This window comes from Wolffia australiana, chromosome 9 (assembly GCF_029677425.1).
Source record: "Wolffia australiana isolate 7733 chromosome 9, ASM2967742v1".
Classification (NCBI taxonomy): Eukaryota; Viridiplantae; Streptophyta; class Magnoliopsida; order Alismatales; family Araceae; genus Wolffia; species Wolffia australiana.
Window position 1 is genome coordinate 15356896 of NC_135843.1, and position 19566 is coordinate 15376461.

The 19566-nt window shown below is 44.5% G+C and overlaps 1 protein-coding gene across 2 annotated transcripts; it reads left to right on the forward strand.

Moving 5' to 3' along the window:
• The first annotated feature begins 16064 nt into the window (after positions 1 to 16064).
• LOC144707688 (uncharacterized) lies at positions 16065 to 17645 on the forward strand. Of its 2 annotated transcripts, XR_013582514.1 has the most exons (3): positions 16065 to 17098; positions 17196 to 17309; positions 17405 to 17645. XR_013582514.1 is itself a non-coding variant. In XM_078580904.1 (2 exons), the coding sequence occupies exons 1-2, from the start codon at positions 16841 to 16843 to the stop codon at positions 17515 to 17517; spliced, it is 582 nt and encodes a 193-aa protein (XP_078437030.1). In that variant the 5' UTR covers positions 16065 to 16840; the 3' UTR covers positions 17518 to 17645. The 2 variants fall into 2 exon arrangements, 1 of the variants encoding a protein (XP_078437030.1); XM_078580904.1 differs by having other exon boundaries at positions 16065 to 17309.
• The last annotated feature ends 1921 nt before the right edge of the window (positions 17646 to 19566 follow it).

The window sequence follows — 19566 nt, forward strand, 5'->3', positions numbered from 1 at the left end:
GAAGAGGCTATCAGGCTTCAATGAACCGGTATAAGAAAAAAGAAGTAAAAGAATACAACAGAAAGAGGTTTTTTTAGAGTTAGGCAAAGGACCCGAGGAGAATCAGCCTACATTTGATGAGCATTGGGTGTGAGATAATCGAGTTTAGCACGGGTTTGTGCACCATTTTTTTTTCTTTCTTTGTTCTAGATCATCAATAATGAAACCGACTGATTATCATCCGTCGATGCGTAAATGTTTTTTGACCATTTTTTTGTGCTGAAATGTCATTAATCAGGAAACGTGGAGATAAAAAGAAAGTGTCAGAAGGGATGAGAGATCCATTTTTCTTTGTGTTTCCTCCAGCCTCCTTGAATTTTAAATCTTTTCCCCTCCCCTCGTACTTATATATACGAAACTTGTCAGTTAAACACAACATTAATTCTCATCATTGTCACTTGTACAAATCGACTGGGGCGAATCAATGGCGGATGACAGTATCGGCTGAGATATGGAGAAGCTGAGGGGAATCCCATCCTTGAAAGCATTTTTAAGTATGGAGGAAGAGAAGCAGGGGTAGAGAGACTAAGAGAGTGACTCACGGATTGCAAACAAGGAAGACAGCCTAAAACAGAGTGATTAGCAAAAGAGGGAGAGGATGAGAAGACAAAAGAATAAGAGGGTAATAAAAGAGAGGGGGACAAAAGGCGGACGGATGGAGGGATAGAGATATAGTGCAGGGACGCACTAATTTTGGACAAAAATTTGTCCCAGGGACGACCTGACAGGATGATTTTCATCCCATGGGATGAAAAAACCATCCGTCTAGTGGTCTCGGACGATGGACGGACGCATATTGGACTAAAAACCGCCGGATTCACATCCGACGGTTGAGATGTAGCCACGTGGCCTCACTATGACAATTTTTATCAAAATGCCTGTATTGTTACGCACGCTCAAACTGACACCGCTCAGAAAAAATTCTACATATGTCCCTTGAAAGTTGAGAATAGAGATATAGTCTATGGTGCCGGGACAACGATATGTAAAAAATTCTAAAATACCTTTAATTGAATTCAAAATTATAAAAGTGTTTTTTTCGTCTGGGATAAGGGATGGGACGGTTTTCCCCTAGACGAGACAAAAATGCTTCCCGTCCTTCGTCCATGCACTGAATCCAGACGTCGGACGGACAGAAATTCATCGCGTTCAGTCCATCGTCCATGTTCGGGACTATCCAGAACTATAGATAGAGAGATAAAGTATAAAAGAGGTTTCCTTCTTCTTGTTTGACTGAGGATGCTGCTTAAATAGTAAATCCAATCTGCCTTAACATAACCGTGCACTGGAAGGGAACTCCCTTCCTCAAAGGAAGACCCACATCAGTTGTTCCCTTCCAATTTAAGAAAGAATCAACTGTTTCCCCTTATTGCTAATAAGCCTGCTCAGTAGTCGAATTAAATTACTATAACATAAAGGGGAGACCCAACAGCACTAAAATGGAGGATTGGCTTCATTCTAGCGATGTCTTCACTCCATAACATGGAGCAATGGAAAACCTAAAATGATTTGTTAGGGAGTATTCTCCAATTTAACTTTAGTTATGCCAAATTATTCAAAAATCTCTTCAAGAAAATTCCTTGAAGTCAGCCAAAAATGACCGTTCATACTATCTATGTAAATATCCACCCCCAGAATATTCTAGGCACTACAAGATCCTTCATTTCTAATACCTTACTCAATAGTGATTTTAAACACGCATACATGAGTAAAATTTTGAAGCATAAAAAATGATGGCGAGGACGCCAATGCATCAGCCCAGGACACGTCACCACAGACGTTACGGATCCAAAGATGAAGTCAACAGAAGTCAACCCACCTCGGTCAACAGGAGTCAACGAAGAAGTCAACACGCCACAACCGTCGTCCGCCACGTCACCACCCGCGCACGTCTCCACGCGCGTCATGACACGACGCCAAAGGCAGATCCACAACTGCCCTTTGGCGTGACGTGATGCACATTTTCCCTTGCGTGTCTTATTTTCTAGTTATTTTCTCTTTCCTCCAAGGCCTATATAAGGTCATTTGTTTCAAGAACTCATGAGGCAATCATAATTCAAGAATTGAGTTTTCTTTCTAACTCTTCTTGGAGGATTGCCCTACCTCTCATCTTGCCTAACCTGCCGCCGCCGTGCGTCGCCATCACCGTCGCCGCCGCCGCCACCGCCGCGCTGCCGCCGTCATCACCGCCGCGCAGCGCGCCGCGCGCGCCGCGACGCCGCCACCGCACGCTGCCGCGCCAGGCGCGCGCGACGCCGCGCTCGCGCTCGCCGCGCGCCGCCGCCGGCGGCTGCGCGTGCGCGCTGCGCGCGCGCCGCGCTCGGCGCTGCGCGCCTCGCGCTGCGTGCGCTCGCGCGCGCGCTGCACTCCGGCGCTCGCGCCTCCGCGCTCGCGCTCCGCGCGCGCTCCGCACTCGGCGCTGCGCGCTCCGCGCTCCGCGCGCTCGCGCTCGCGCGCGCTGCCGTGCTGCTCCGTGCGCTCCGCGCAGCGCGCCAGCGCGCTGGAGTTCGCGCCCACCCGCGCCCCCGCCATAACGCCAACCAGGGCGACAACGCCCGAGCGCCCGTTCAGTATCACGCCTTCATCGCCACGAGCAGAATTACCTGCAGCCTCTACACGCACTACGGTGCTGAGGTATACCTGAACCGTGGTGTCGACGTGTTCTCCGCTCAGTATTTTCTCGAAGTTTCACCGCCGTCAGAATTAGACTTGGATTTCTTCTTCTCCTTTCTCGAGTGTTTCTTCGCGACGTGAATTCGAGGTATTGATTTTGCTTAGGCATCGCCGTGGGGAAGACAGTACTCCCGCCTCGATAAGGGTCGGAGCTGCACCACCAGATTTCATCGGTTTTAAGTCCGAGAATCGACCGTGATTTCTGTGGATTGTTTTATCCCTTAACCCATTCCTACCCACAGCCTCGTCATCCGCCTCTAAATCGTCCATCCCATAGTCGCCCCACGTCAAATTGGTATCAGAGCCTAACCAGCCATTTCCGCCAACGACGTCTTCATTCATCATTTGTCAGTCCTTGCATGCATTTGCGTTCAGGCAAACGAGTTCCCGCTCGATGACAGACCAACCCCAAGACGGTCGTGAGGTGTCAGCCCCTATCCATGAGTTGCGCCACCCACTCCACCGCCCTCTTCTCGCCTGGACGTTGATCGATACTAGACGCTTTCCATGATGGTTTTCGTGATATGAATACACGAATGACCAACATGGACAAAGTTCGATCGACGCGTGAGCGACCGAACTCAACAACTCGAAAATAGAGGCCCGGATCGTTTTTCGCGGATCGTGAGAACCACTACCCACCTGATCCTAGAGCTCGAGATCGTGATAGGAATCATCGTTACGTTGATGATCCTATACGCCCCGATGATAGATCCGAAGTCGAAACCAGAACCGCCTCGAACATGACGATATGATTCCTCCGATACCCCCGATCCCGTTGGTGGATAGGAATCGTCGCGACGATTACTATCCACCGAGCCTAGGACCCCAAGCCAGGATAAGAATCATCTCATGGGGCGATCCCTACCCTCCCTTGAGAGAGCATGGAAATCGTCCACTACGAGACGATTACCATCCACCGGAGGAGGATCCCAGAGCGAGATAGGAATCATCCAATGATCCTTATCCGCCTGATGATAGACATCGCGGTGGAACGAGTCGTCCGACAGGAACGATCCTTTCCACCCGGTGGTGGTTCCTCCTCGCGATCACCGTCGTGCGGATCACGACAACCACTGGCAGCAGATTCAACGTAGGCCAAAGTCGATGTCCCATACTACGAGGGATCTAGAGACCCTAAAGACTATCTCGATTGGGAGTCAAAATTGAATAGCTATTTCAAGTGGTACAATATGTTAGAGTGGCAGAAAGTCCAGTACGCGAGATGAGATTAGGAGGACAAGCCAAAATCTTTTGGGAAAACCTTGAATTTGTGAGCCGCCCATCGATACTTGGCCTCAAATGAAGGACAAACTCAGAGAAAATATGTACCACTAGCTTACTTAGACAACCTCTTAGACCAATGGCATAAACTACAACAGGTAGACGTCCGGTTTCGAGTACATCACCCAATTTGAGGAGTTTTACATGAGGTGTCGTGTTGAGGAGAACTTGTTATTTCTCGCTGGACAGGTCTCAACCTGCACTTGAGACGGAACTTAGTCCGTAAAGCCACTACGTTAGAGCAGGCCTACCAGATCGTAGAAGACCTAGAGCTGTGTCAGAACTTACATCATTCTCCTGTGTATCATCGCCCTGCTCTCACCGACGGCCCCTTTATCTACTCCTTATGCCAACCGTGCAATCCTTAGCTCTTCCAGCACCACCACTACCACCTCTCTCAGCTCCGCCACTTCCAGCTCCCGGCTCCTACCCCTACCCGCACTCCATCCGAACACGCCCCGCCGCTCCGACTCAATCATTTCCTACCCGACAACTCGTAGCTCACCGTCCCTCGAGTCCACCGCACTAGGGCCCTCCTCAATCCAACTCTTCACAACTCGGTCCTTCTGGCTTGACTTGTTTTAAATGCCAAGGTCGAGGTCATAGAGCTTCCCAATGCCCCTCTCGAGCCTTACACATTGGACAGGAACCTTCAAAGCGAGCCTACCTTAGATGAGCCATCCCTAGAGGAAGAGGAATATAGAGTAGAGAGCCATGTTGTTGATGATTTTGTGCTTGATGATGGATTAGTGAGCTTTATTGGCATCACAGATTGCCCCATCTCTTCCTCGTCATGACCCATCTACATCAGTTAGAGGAATTGTCCGCTGCAATCTTACTCAACCTACTACCGACAACCCTGCATTGAGGACGCCCATATTTTACGTATTTCAAAATTGGTGATAAGATGTGTAAGACGATTGTAGATAGTGTTATGACTTCGCTTGGGACTACCGTTGATTGATCACCCTCACCCCTACTATGTTTCGTGGATTGATGCTACCTCTATCCCTGTGAAAACCAATGCCGCTCCCTTGAAGGTCCAATCCTATGAAGATGAGATTTCGATGTTCTACCCATGAAGGTGGGCAGCATTATCCTCGCCGCCCTTGGCTGTATGATAACGATATACACCTCTATGGTCGGAGTAATACTTGTTCTTTCATCCATCAGGGCAAGAAAATCACATGGCATCCCTACACTCATAACCCGCAAAGGAAATCTACTTCCATAGGCTTGTGTGTTATTAGTGGATCCCAATTTCAAAAGAGCTTGATAGTGAAATGACTATGTGTTTAGCCATGATTCCTGATCACTCCCGAGGACTCCTCTACTCCACCCCATGAGGTCTCTCAGCTTCTTGAGGAGTTCGCTAGTGTTTTCCCAATGATTTACCCAATGACTTACCTCCAATGCGTGATATTCAGCACGCTATTGACTTTGTTCCGGGTCATCGTTACCCAACCTTCCCCACTACCGTATGGATCCCACGACAAGGAACTCCAACGTCAAGTCCAAGACCTCTTGGACAAGGGATTCATTCAAGAGAGCCTCAGTCCTTGTGCCGCCCCAGCACTACTAGCTCCCAAAAGGACGGGAGTTGGCGCATGTGCATCGATAGTAGAGCCATCAACAAGATTACTGTCAAGTATAGATTTCATTCCTCGTGATCGATATGTTTGATATGATGGCAGGTTCGACAGTTTTTCCAAAATTGATCTTAAGAGCGATTATCACCAAGTTCGTATCCGACGAGACGAATGGAAAACAGCCTTTAAGATCAAAGATGGACTTTATGAGTGGAAGGTTATGCCCTTTGGGTTGTCCAATGCACCTAGCACTTTTCAGCGATTGATGAACCACATACTCTGACCGTTCATAGGAAATTTTGTGGTTGTTTATTTTGATGATATCCTTATCTATAGCAGATCCACACCAGATCATCTCCAACACATTCGTTTAGTTTGTGAAGTCTTAAAAACCGAGCAGTTGTACGCTCACCCAAAAAAATGTTCTTTCCTTGTTAGTCATGTTTCTTTCTTAGGTTTCATCCTCTCTGGTCAAGGTGTATCCGTCGATCCGGCCAAAATTGATGCCATCACCCAACACCTAGAAGTGTGCATGATTTTCGTAGTTTTCATGGTCTAGCAACATTCTATCGTTCATATCCAACTTTAGCACCATCATGGCACACCTGACTGAATGTCTTAAGGGAACTCATTTTGAATGGACTATAGAAGCTCAAAGATCCTTTGAGGAGATCAAACGTAGAATGACTCAAGCCCCAATTCTTCGACTACCTGATTTTGATAAAGTATTTGAGGTTGCTTGTGATGCTTCGGGATTAGGAATTGGTGGGGTCCTGAGTCAGGAGAATCATCCCATCGCTTCTTTAGTGAAAAGTTAAATGATGCTAAGCTCAAATATTCTACCTATGACAAAGAATTTTATGCGATCGTCCAATCTTTACGTTATTGGCGTCATTACCTACTCTCCAAAGAATTTGTCCTCTACTCTGATCACGAAGCCCTTAAGTATCTCCATTCCCAGCAGAAGTTAAATTCACGGCACATTAAATGGGTTGAGTTTATTCAATCATATACCTTTGTCCTCAAACACAAGAGGGGTGTAGAAACCGGAGTCGCGGATGCTTTGAGTCGAAGGGTCCATTTGCTGAATGTTATGAAGGTTGAGGTTATTGGATTTGATCACATGAAGGACCTGTACCCTGATTGCCCTGATTTTTCTCCCATTTTGCTGACTTTAGGCAAGAAAACCAAGACTATCTCTTAGAAAACGGATTCTTATTTTATGATCGACGCCTTTGCATCCCACGCTCCTATCTTAGGACTTTCTCGTATGGGAAACACATGCTGGAGGCCTTAGTGGTCATTTTGGGAGAGACAAAACCATCGCAATGGTTGAGCATCGATTCTACTGGCCTCCCTAAGCGAGACGTAGCTAATATAGTGTCCCAAAAAATGTGTGTGCTCGCCAAACAGGTCAAGCAGAATACTGGGCTCTACACTCCATTACCAGTTCCTCAAACCGTGGGAGGATGTGAGCATCGACTTTGTGCTAGGGCTTCGCGCCATGATTCCATCATGGTGGTTGTGGATCGCTTTCTAAAATGGCTCATTTTATTCCTTGTTTTAAAACGTCTGATGCTTCTCATGTTGCTCAATTGTTTTTCAATGAAGTAGTTCGTCTCATGGACTTCCAAAGAGCATAGTGTCAGACAGAGATGTCCGATTCACTAGCTACTTTTGGAAGACTCTTTGGCATCTTTTGGGAACAAAGCTTAAATTCTACAGCTTTCCACCCCAAACTGATGGACAGACCGAGGTCATAGGAGCCTCGCAACCTATTACGATCATTGGTAGGAGACAACCTCAAGTCTTGGGATTCTGTCATTCCGCGTGCGAATTTGCTTATAACGCATTAGTCAACGTACTACCGGTATGAGTCCATTTGAAATAGTGCATGGTCACCTTCCACCTCATACCAATGTTACCGCATGCTAGAGTCTCGATGACGGTCATGAATTTGCGATCATATTAGAAGTCTGCATGAGGAAATCCGCATCACCCATAGTAATGCCTCATATAAACAATCCGCAGATTTGCACCGTTTCGTGAATTTAAAGAAGGTGATATGGTGATGGTGCGGATTAGGCCGAGAGATTTTCTTCCAAGCGGCTACTAAGCTCCATGCTCGTAGTGCCGGGCCGCTTCCGATCCTCAAACGAGTTGGGGAAAATGCCTATGCCGTTGACATACCCTCTAATAAGCACTACTTTCAATATCTCAGATTTAGTTGCCTTTAAAGCCCCACCTCCTTCGCCTGATAGCCATGTTCTACCCGCGGACTTTCTGGTGAGCGAGTTTGACTTGTCCACTCCCGCCTCTACCTTTGACTGGCATGAAATCATCGAGGAAATACTGCGCGAAGTAATCACCGTCACCAAAGGTGGAATGGTGCGAAGTTTCTTGTTCGCAGGGCAAAGCGCCGATGGAGGACACGTGGATCACGGAGACACACCCCCCCTCCCCGCCTTGCACGCCAGCATCTCCCGAGCCCGCTATCGACCGACAGAGTCGAAGTTCTTCGCACCGGGAATTGATGGCGAGGACGCCAATGCATCAGCCCGACACGCCACCGCAGTGGGTCAACACAGACGTTACGGATCCAAAGATGAAGTCAGAAGTCAACCCACCTCGAGTCAACGAAGAAGTCAACACGCCACAACCGTCGCCCGCCACGCCACCACCACAAGACGCCTCCACGGCGTCATGACACGACGCCAAAGGCAGATCCACAACTGCCCTTTGGCGTGACGTGATGCACGTTTTCCCTTGAGTGTCTTATTTTCTAGTTATTTTCTTTCCTCCAAGGCCTATATAAGGTCATTTGTTTCAAGAACTCATGAGGCAATCATAATTCAAGAATTGAGTTTTCTTTCTAACTCTTCTTGGAGGATTGCCTACCCTCATCTTGCCCTAACCTTCCCGCCGCCGCTGCCGCCGCCGCCGCTGCCGCGCGCCGCGCGTCACACGCCGCGACGCGCCCGCGACCGCGCCACGCGCTGCGCTGCGCCGCGCCTGCGCCGCGCGCTGCGCTGCCGTCGGCGGCGCCTCAAGGCGCGCTGCGCGCTGGTGCGCTCGCGCACTCGCGCTCGCACTCGCGCACTGCGCGCGCGGCGCTCGCGCTCCAGCGGCGCTCCGCGCTCCGGCGCTGCGCGCTCGCGCTCGTGCGCTCCGGCGCGCGCGCTGCTCCGTGCTGCGTGCGCTCCGCGCAGCGCGCCGCGGGAGTTCGCGCCCACCCGGCGTCCCCGCTTCATAACGTCAACCAGGGCCGGACAACGCCCGGAGCGCCCGTTCCAGTATCACGCCGCCTTCGTCGCCACGAGCAGAATTACCTGCAGCCTCTACACGCACTACGGTGCTGAGGTATACCTGAACCCTGTGGTGTCGACGTGTTCTCCGCTCAGTATTTTCTCGGGAAGTTTCCACCGCCGTCAGAATTAGACTTGGATTTCCTCTTCTTCTCTCCTTTTCTCGAGTGTTTCTTCGCGACGTGAATTCGAGGTATTGATTTCGGTGCTTAGGCATCGTCACGGTGGGGGAAGACAGTACTCCCGCCCTCGATAAGGGTCGGAGCTGCACCACCAGATTTCATCGGTTTTAAGTCCGAGAATCGACCGTGATTTCTGTGGATTGTTTTATCCCTTAACCCATTCCTACCCACAGCCTCGTCATCCGCCCTAAATCGTCCATCCCATAGTCGTCCTACGTCAAAAAACATGCAACATCAAATAAATAGGAGAACTATCAGCACAAATCTTCTTGTAAATGCAACATTCAAAGTCGCACCTGTAATACCCAATACACATCCTGTATGAGTCAAACTTCTTGTACGACTACATCAGGGACTACTTCAGCTATTATAGGGACTTCCAGCCAAGGTTTTTGGACCATGATACAATGAAGCCTTCAGGTATCTATGTAGATTACTTCCCCCGACAACCAGGAAGGAATGTTCAGATGTTCTAACTCCATGACCTTATACACTGCAATAGGTTAACAGTCATCCATACAAATAGAAATGTTATCACAAGAGGTGACAAGGTTCTCCTATAGTCAACTTCATGTTTTTTCACATAATACTTTGTGACAATGCATGCTTTCTATGGTGCATGTTGTGTCCGAAAATGGGGCCATATTCTTCAACACCCACTTGTATTTGATAACTTGCTCCCCTTTGCAAACTTCCACCCATATCCAAGGTTGATTTTCATATAGGTATTTCTGCTATGTGAACATTGCCTGCATCCAGTTCTCTTTCACAATGTAATTAAGTTCCTCTATAAAATACATCAGTTCTGAGTTTCATTCAAATAGAGCAAGAGCCACAAAATCCTAAAGAAGGGAAGTCATCCTTATCTCATACGTCATGCTTGTAGCAACAAAACTCCAATAATTTGCTGCAACTTCCTTAGTTGCTTATGATTCAACTGAATTAGGTGGACTATTCTACTTTTTCTACCTCCACCCAAGTCCTCTGAAAAATGTCGTGGCTAGCCAATTTTTGGCATCACTGTTCATCCGAAGGCTTTGCCATGTGACTTTTAAGAAAAAAAACACTTGTTAAATACAATCCTCACTGCTTCCATATTTCAAATAACAAAGCTCATCACACAGTCATTAAACCCTAAGAAGATGCACCTCTTGTACTTTTGATGAAGATTCAATCCTACATTGACAAGTGCCAAGGCATTATTATCTCGAGATAAGAATATACACAATACTAAATCGCCTTCATGTTTTCTAGTCCCTTCTTCTTCAGCCACATTCCATTCAAGACTCAAATTTTACGATCTATTAACTAAAAAAAGCATCATCTTTATTGCCTCTTTAAAAAAGTCCTCATGCAAGTATGAGATAAACCATGAATAATATTTTTCTCTGTAATTTTGTAGTCCATGCATTCAGTAACATCAATATGCTGATGGTTTTGTTCTATGTAAAGAGATGATGAATACCATACCTTGAACAGAATTTGTCAAGCTGAAAAATTTTGAATTCTACACCATTGGCACTGTTCATGTCCATGTTTCCCGCATGTCCCCTCTTGGTTGAGTTGTTACAGTGACAATCATTTCAAAATCAAGAGCTCCTTAATTGAATCACTCTCGTGTGTGGTAGGTGTTGCGTTCAGCAAGTAGTCACAATGTATCTCTATATCGGCATCTTGTTTAGTGAGGCCATAGAGGGATGTGTTCTGCAAATTAAGCAGCGCCAGCACATGACCGTCTTATAACCTCCCCAAAAATTGTTAAAAAACAAATTAGCGCATTGATCACCTCCCATCATTTTCTTTGTTTGAGGTCACCCAGCTGCCCAATTCTATCTGCACCATACTAATTTCTTCATCATCCATGAGGCAGATCTATTGTGTTAGACATATCATCAAAAGATATGCTTGTAAGTTACTATCCTCTTAAATGTCAAATATTAAACATGGTGAGGGATAGTTCATAAAAAATATAAGAAGAATGGGTTGGACAATTTGATATCATCACAATGACGTACACTAACTGACTGTATAAAAAAAGGACAATTTGTTATGTGCAGTATAATATAACATGAGGCAGTGTCTTATAAGAATATTATAAGAATACTTCCCATAAAGTACCACACTTAGATTTTGAAACAATATCTAAAATTGCATTGGTTACATCTAATAAATGGTAACCACAGAAAATGTGCTTTGTATATTGATGCATGGAATGATAGAATGCATGTCCATGTCATATAATTCATCAAGTGACACTGCTGTAAGTGCAAAAAATGTTATAATTTTTTTAAAATTTCTTTTATGCCATTCTTATGTTTATTTACGTTTTCATTGTCTGATTAGATATCAAATTTATAGGAAACAACTGCTCCATTAATACTGAGGTTAACTGCGCACAGAATTCCTAACATGGATAAGGAATGTTTCTAAAATGATAGATGACCATCATATATATATATATATATATATATTTTAACGAGTAGAATAAACGTGATACAATAATGAGGTTAAGAAAGCAAAGAGTGAAAATAGAGAAGGAAAACATATCATAAGCATATCACAAGGGGGGAGATGGACATACATTAGTTTTGAGTTATAGCGGGCTTAACAATATGAACAACTCAAATGATACGCACTTAAAAAATTTCACAACCGCACTATAGCATCGATAAGAAATTGAAATGAATCACCTATGAAAGGATCACATATGTAATTTCTTGGATCCTCAAGCAAGACGAGTTGAGCTGCTTATGAATATACCATCTAGATGTGTCCACGTGATCCACTACACGAGGAATCTACTCCTTCATTCTGATGATCTCCGTTCAACACCCATTGATGTTGTTACATTATCCCGACCGCATTGGAAGTGTGGTGGAGCTTTAGAGAGAAAGGATACAAAGGGGAAGGTCCCTAAAGCATTGTGGCCTGCCCTAATTTGGTTTGGATGTCCAAAAGACCACTTGCATGTAACCCACTAGGCCCACATATCAAACGTTAACCACCGTAGTGGCCCAATAACATTCATTGGCCTTTTAAGTCAATGAATTATATCATCATATATATGAATTAATTTGGGATCAATTTAACCCAATCGATAGGTTAACTCTCTAACCCTTGGAATGCCAATTTATAAGATACAAAGTGGTGTATATCGACTGACTCATCAAACCTATTAATCATCGGTTACTGTGAACATTTAGTCCTTCATCCAATTGACGCTCCAAGGATGACGTAGTGCATGGCCAACTATCAAACGATAATCAGTCATCCAAGTTAGTACAGATGAATACATAAATCATCGTAGAACACTTCTTCACTATTTCACTTCCTTGGCCAAGGAATTCATCTCATCCTATTCCTTGAGCTATGACCTTTTATACGAGGGTAGATGATGGCATCTTGAACACTGAATCATCTTTGTGAACTTTTTGATACACCCAAGCTAAGACTTTTAAGGGCTCGTAGGTTATAGTGAAAGTACAATTATCTGTCCACAAGACATCTTTGGTGTCTCAGGTGTAAGGACAATTTACAACCATGACCTAAATCAACCTGATTGGTAGTTTGGGATAATACCATTAAGGGATTCCTACAGATCAATTCAGTGAATTCTTTTCACTAAAGGGCACCCACTATCTATCATTAGTGTCTTCATGGTAATGGCTACGGTAGTGTCTACACAGTAAAGGCTAGACAATGCAATTCTTTTTGGATTCTTCAATTTCCTCAACAAGCCTTCTTTAAATAAGAATATCTGGAACACATGCTTAAAGACTAGTGATCTTTATATTCTAAATCATCATATCCACTAAGTAAGATCATGTATTCATGGACTATATTATAAGCATCCCACTTTTTTGTGCATGCACTATAATGAATATGCTCTATTAATTAACATGGAATGAAATATAAAATGTGCAACCCACTTTCCAGCCACATATATTTCCATCGACTAGATACAAACATATCATCATTATCAGTAGGAAAGAAATATGTGGATCTCTATTGAAAAAAATATTTTTGCGTGATAGTGTTTAGTAGACAAGGATAGTGTCTCTATTAACAAAATCTGCCTCATAATATCTGTAGAGAGTATTAGTCACACCTTGGAAACCTAATGATGCACTCAAACCGGTCAACTTGTAAATATGGTCCCTTGATGCCAAGTATAAAATTAATTTCTTAAGTTATATTTGTTATTATCAATTACTTATTAAAAATGTCATCAAAATAAGCATAATTGATGATTTAGAAAATACAAATATAATTTAATTTTAACGCAAACTTGAATTGCATGGTCCATGTGACCTAAGCTAATTAATATATGTCTTAGAACGGAGACAACCTTTTTGACCATATATATATATGTTTACATTCTTCTTGTATGGTGGCTTCCCCTTGGAAGAAAATATATTTTAAAATTAAAAACCTTGAAAAATTGTTTACTCCAAGAAAAATATAGGAAAATAAAAAATATGTACTGGATAAAGGAAAATCTGTTATAGAAAATAAAAAAAACTCATATTTTAGGTGACAAAGTAGTAGTTGGAAAAACATAGATGTATGCGCTACAAAATAAAGGCAATTAGACATTTATAATGACATCCATAATAGATGGCAAGTAGTCAGTAAAACAGACCAAACATTTAAAGTTGGTTTCTGGATATTTTGCCTCAAAATTGATAGATATAAGATATATTTGGAAGCAAAAGAACCATCACACGGTACAAGAAGATGTCTTTAAAGCTAAGGAAACACTTCTGTAAAAACGTTTAAAGCAATGGAGATCATCGTTCTGTACAATATTCAGATTAATATGCGGTCCATTAATAAATTCATTTTTTATTGAAATGCTATTTGTATAAGTTTGGGACGAAAAAAAGTGTACTTCGTATTTTATAAATGGGTCTTGCAATCTGTCAAAAACGTTCTTTGATATACGATTGCAAAATGAATATTCAACATGGCTATGAGATATGTAGAAACTGAACATAGCAATACGAAAAAATATGATCCATTGTGCATAAAAATATTAATTTTTTATGATGGAGTAGGTGATGATTGAATTTATTTTGATACATACATGACGAACGGCTGAGCCGAATTTCCTTTGATACGTACAACATGTACAGGCCCATCAGTAAAAGGAAATTTATTATTTTATCTTCTGAGGGTTATTGATTGGATGGCTCTAGACATGACTTCTTAAATATCTGTGATCCTCAGATTTTTCTAAAAAAAATCAATCTTTTATTATGGAGTAGGTGATGATTGAATTTATTTTGATACTTAAAGGACGAACGGATACAACCGAATTTCATTTGATACATACAGGACGAATGGATAGAAACATGTATAATAAAAATGCTCAGGCCGATCAGTAAAAGTAAATTTGCTATTCATCTTATGAGGGTTATTGATTGAATAGCTCCAGAGTTTTCTTAAGTATCTGTGATCCTCAGATTTTTCATAAAAATCATTTACTTTCATTCCATGAGCTTATTCCTTCTGACATATCAGTACATATAGTTTCGTATTCATCCATACTTTAGAAGAGGAATGAACGTATCGTGCCCCATCTCCTTGTCTGATGGTCATACAATTCCGAAAAGCTTCAGGCACGTTAAAATATCAGAGTCCATGACCAAAAAAATAGCAGACGATCGTAACAAAAGATCATCTTATTGAGATGTTGTGAAATGGGAACTCATTATTTGTAGCAGTTTCCACATCCGCCGGCAACTGATGAAAATCGGAGATTGTTCTTCATCTGAGGTTTACCTTCATGCTTTTTATGTTTTCCTTCTGTTCTATGAATGCGTATATAACCTTCAAAAATATCAGTAAAATAAGCAATGTTAAAAAATAAGGCTCCTAAAATGCTACAAAAATTAAGATAGGAAACTCATATATGTCCATCAAGAAAGAGCCGTCATTATGTTTGAATAATCATGTGCTTGCGCATGCATGGAGCGATTTCTGGTGCAAGCTTTGTTTTGTATTTTGCCATTTCTGATGTACTAGTTTCTGTAGTTTGCTAAAATGGTGAGCGACAATTTGCAATATGTTCACCGTATTCATTCGTAAACTATGATATCACATGACCACAGGCACAGTAACATAAAACAACCTGACGCTCCATACGGATACCGTGTAGACGGGATGATGATAAATCCAAAGTAGAGACACTGGAAGTTGCTCTCTGGTGAACTCTGTTTCTGATTCGTCGAATTTAAACACACACAAAGTCTGGCGCCCGTTCAATTCCACACTCCAAAAGAAGAGTATCGACATCCTGCAGGTTAGGACTTAAAGCCGCCTTTGCAGCCGCACAGGCGCAATCAGGTGCTATTGCCGGGTCCAATCCTTCCAAAATCTTACAGCATAATGGAAAAGATGAGTCCTTTACCAGAACGTTAGCAGCTAACAGTGGAACACATCCATCAAGAAAGGACAAAGCAACAGGACATGAGGCAGCTGGAGGAGGTGGAGATGGTGGGGGAGGTGGAGATGGTGGGGGAGGCGGAGATGGTGGCGGAGGCGGAGATGGTGGTGGAGGTGAATTGCGGTTTCGAGGCACCGGAGGCTTCACGGGAGGGAAGCGGTGGAAAATCGGGCTTCTCAGACGTTGCAGACACAAAGAACAGAGTAAGCAGCAGAACGGCGGCGACGGCGTTCTTTCCGGTAGCCATGAGATACTGTTTTTAGGACGTTTTTGCGACCACCACTGCCTTGCGATTTTCAGGAACGCCGCTATCTTTATATATGGATGCCAACAGGTGAAAAGTCATGGCATGCGTTTACAAATATTAAGGAGGCAACGGTCGGGTTTGCTCAAAGACTGGACGACCGTTGCTTCCAACATTTCAAAAGAGGGCTTCAACGGCTATTTTCACAGAGGATGGACAACGGTCGGCAGTGCATCAACCATTCCACGGTCATATTGGAAGATATAAATACCTTGTAATGCATTTGTTCAATGAGGCTTTTCTTTCTATTATGTCTCCCAGGGCGGCAGCTCCGCCCGTCGCCCTGTCCTTCCTCTAATCCCTCTCTACCTTCTGTTCGGTGATTCAGCCTAAATGGCTTGTTGATGAAGATCGTGAGATGCCCCTTCTCTCTTCTTCTTTTCTACTTCTATCTTCTTGGTTACGGGCATCTCACGTTCTTTAACATGGTATCAGAGCCATATGCCTTGCGGCAATGCTCAAGATCCTGCGACTATGTTGCCTAGGCACAGCCAAGATCCGCCAGTGAATCCTCTATATCATTTGGCGTGACATCTTTCTTTATCGGCAGTAATTTTTCCAGCATCAGCGGCAATACTGTTTGTTTGTTTTTCAAGAGATCAGGAACAGCATCTCGATCCGGCCGTTGGCGGCGGCCATATGGAGAGGAGAGAGGCGATCGTAGATGGTGGACGTCTGGATAAGCTCCGGATCAGCTGCTATCATACTGTTTACCGCTTCGACATCCCCCGATCGAATGGCGGTGAAGATGGTGATGGGGTGTTGCTCAAGCTTGCCCGAGGATCGCAGTCGCTGGCTCCGCTTCTAGAACAATGGTGTTTATTTTAGAAATGTTTCTGTTGCAGGTCGTTACGGGATCTGTTTCGGTTTAATCACGACCGTCCGTCTCAAGGAGTTATTACGGCAAGGATGGTGCCACCTCAGCTCGACGCCAGCTGTCACGTGGAGTTAGTTAAAGACTCTCTTTGACTATTCTGTGTTGAACGCTCTTTAAAAGGGGCTATGTGTTTGATAAAATGTACACCCTGAGAACTCATTTTTTTCACGAGTGCTTCTTTTTTCTTCCTCGCTTTCTTGCCCATCTTAGTAGGTTCTTGAGAGGTTCTCAGGCTTCCCATAGCCAACATTTGGTATCAGAGCCTTGGCTTAACATCGTTGGGGTCCTGAAGATGGCGAAGAAGGCAGGAGATTGTGGAATGGAGATGGTGGTTTCGGCAGCGACGCCCCTCATGCTCTCCAAGACGAACTACCGCGTCTGGGCAATGCGGATGGAGGTATTGCTCGAATCTCATGATTTGTGGTCAGTCATGGTGGACAATGATGTCCCAAAGAAGAAGGAGAGAATGACGCTCTCGGTGATCCTGAGCGTAGTGCCGGAAGACGTCATGGTCATGCTGGATGCGAAGAAGACGGCCAAGGAGAACTGGGAGATCCTACGGCAGAGGAATCTCGGCGTGGACAGAGTGATTCAGTCCCGCATACAAGGTTTGAAACGTGATTTTGAGATGCTTACCATGTCCAAGAATGATTAAGTCGTGGATTTTGCGATGAAATTCACGCAAATTTTCTCCGAGTTGCAGACTTTGGGCGAGGTGGTAGAAGAGCGAGAAGCTGTGCGGCGGTTCTTGAGGGCGACTCCTTCAAAATTCGATGCACTCACCTTGTCCTTGGAGCAGTATGGAGACCTGAATAAGATAAGCCTCGATGAAGTTATTGGGTCCCTCACCGTCCACGAGTTGCGACTCAAGGAGCGGGAGACTCGTGAAGAAGAGCAAGCATTGCTGGTGAAATCCATGAACAAGATGAAAATGAAGAATGAAGAAGGATCCTCATCTCGTGGTGGAGGTCGAAATCACCACCATGGCAGAGGAAGACGCAGAGGAAGGAGCCGAGGACGAGCTTCAGATCATGAAGAAAACAGAGAGAGCAAGCCGTTTGACAAGTCAGGAATCCAATGCTACACTGTCAGAGATATGGGCATTTTGCATATGAATGCAGAAGAAAAAGGAAGGAGAGAGCAGATCGGGCATTTGTTGCTGAGACAACTGCAGCACCGGCGACCGCAAGCGTCTCTGCACCGACTCCAACATCCTCCCTTCTGATGGCCGTAGAAGAGGCAAGTTTATCAAATTCACTCTTGCTTGGATCTGACTATTGTGTAGAAGTTTCAGATTACTGGTATCTCGACACGGGAGCAACAAACCACATGTCTGGATAGTGGAATTTCTTCTGCAATCTCGATGAATCAGTGTCCGGATTTGTGAAATTTGGGGATAACTCAAAGATTCCTATTAGAGGGACAGGTGATATCGTGATAACTCAGAAAAATGGCAGCACTCTCCGGCTTCCCAAGGTGCTGTTTGTTCCTGACTTGGCAGCAAACATCCTCAGTCTTGGCAGATTGGATGAAGAAGGATGCAAGATGACCATGGCATAAGGTAAATTGACTATATTTGATTCTGATGGACAATTATTTGCAGAAGTAAAGAGATTAGAGGGGCGGCTCTACCTGCTGAAACTCAATGTGGTGGATCAATGTCTGATCACTGCAAAAGACGACTCTGAAACCTGGTTGTGGCACTCTCGTTTTGGCCACACCAGCGTTCATACACTATAGGAAATGTCCAAGAAAAATCTGGTAGAAGGTCTTCCCCAGCTCAACTTGCCTGCTGAAATCTGCAGAAGCTGTGTTGCAGGAAAGCAACATCGGGTGCCATTCCCACAGGCATCCATTTTTCGAGCATCAAAGCCTTTGGAGCTCATTCATGCTGATTTGTGTGGTCCTATCTCACCACCCACCTTGGGGGGGAGCAGGTACTTTCTTCTAATCATTGATGATTATTCAAGATTAACCTGGGTGGCAATGTTGAGACAGAAATCAGATGCCTTTGAGGCATTCAAGCGTTTCAAGAACTTGGTAGAAACGGAGAAAGAGGTGAAAATAAAGACACTCTGGACGGACAGAGGGGGAGAATTCACTTCTGATGAGTTCTCAAAGTTCTGTTCAGAGCATGGCATCAAGAGACAGTTGACTGCACCTTACTCACCTCAGCAGAATGGGGTCGTGGAGAGGAAGAACAGGACTGTAATGTCCATGGTCCGAGCTATGCTCAAGGCTAAAGAACTTCCCAGAGAGCTTTGGGGAGAAGCTGTAAGTACAGCCATTTACATTCTTAATCGGTCTATTACTAAAAGTCTGCAGGGCCAAACTCCATACAAAGCCTGGACCGGTAGCAAGCCCAATGTGGACCATTTGAGAACTTTTGGGTCGATGGTGCATGTGAAGCTCACTGCAGGACATGTTGGAAAGTTGGAAGACCGAAGTCATCTCATGGTCTTTTTAGGCTATGAATTGGGAACGAAGGCATATCGATGTTTTGATCCAACTACGAGCAAAGTCGTGGTCAGTCGGGACGTGATTTTTGACGAAGATCAGAAATGGAATTGGTCGTAGAAAGGTGAAAGTCCAATTTCTCTCACTTTCTCACCAGATTTCTTGTATGAACCAGGTGAGGAAGAAGAGTATGATGATCCTGATGGAGAACAAGAAATTACAGTGCCACAGGAAGAAAATCAGACATCTCCAGGTGACTCCAATGACAGTCAACCACCGAGGTACCGGTCATTAACTGACTTGTACTCAGATACCAGTCCTGTTACTCTAGATGAGCAGAGCTGCCTGCTTGCTGATGAAGAGCCTCTCACTTATTCAGAAGCTGCTCGAGAGGAGGCCTGGCGACAG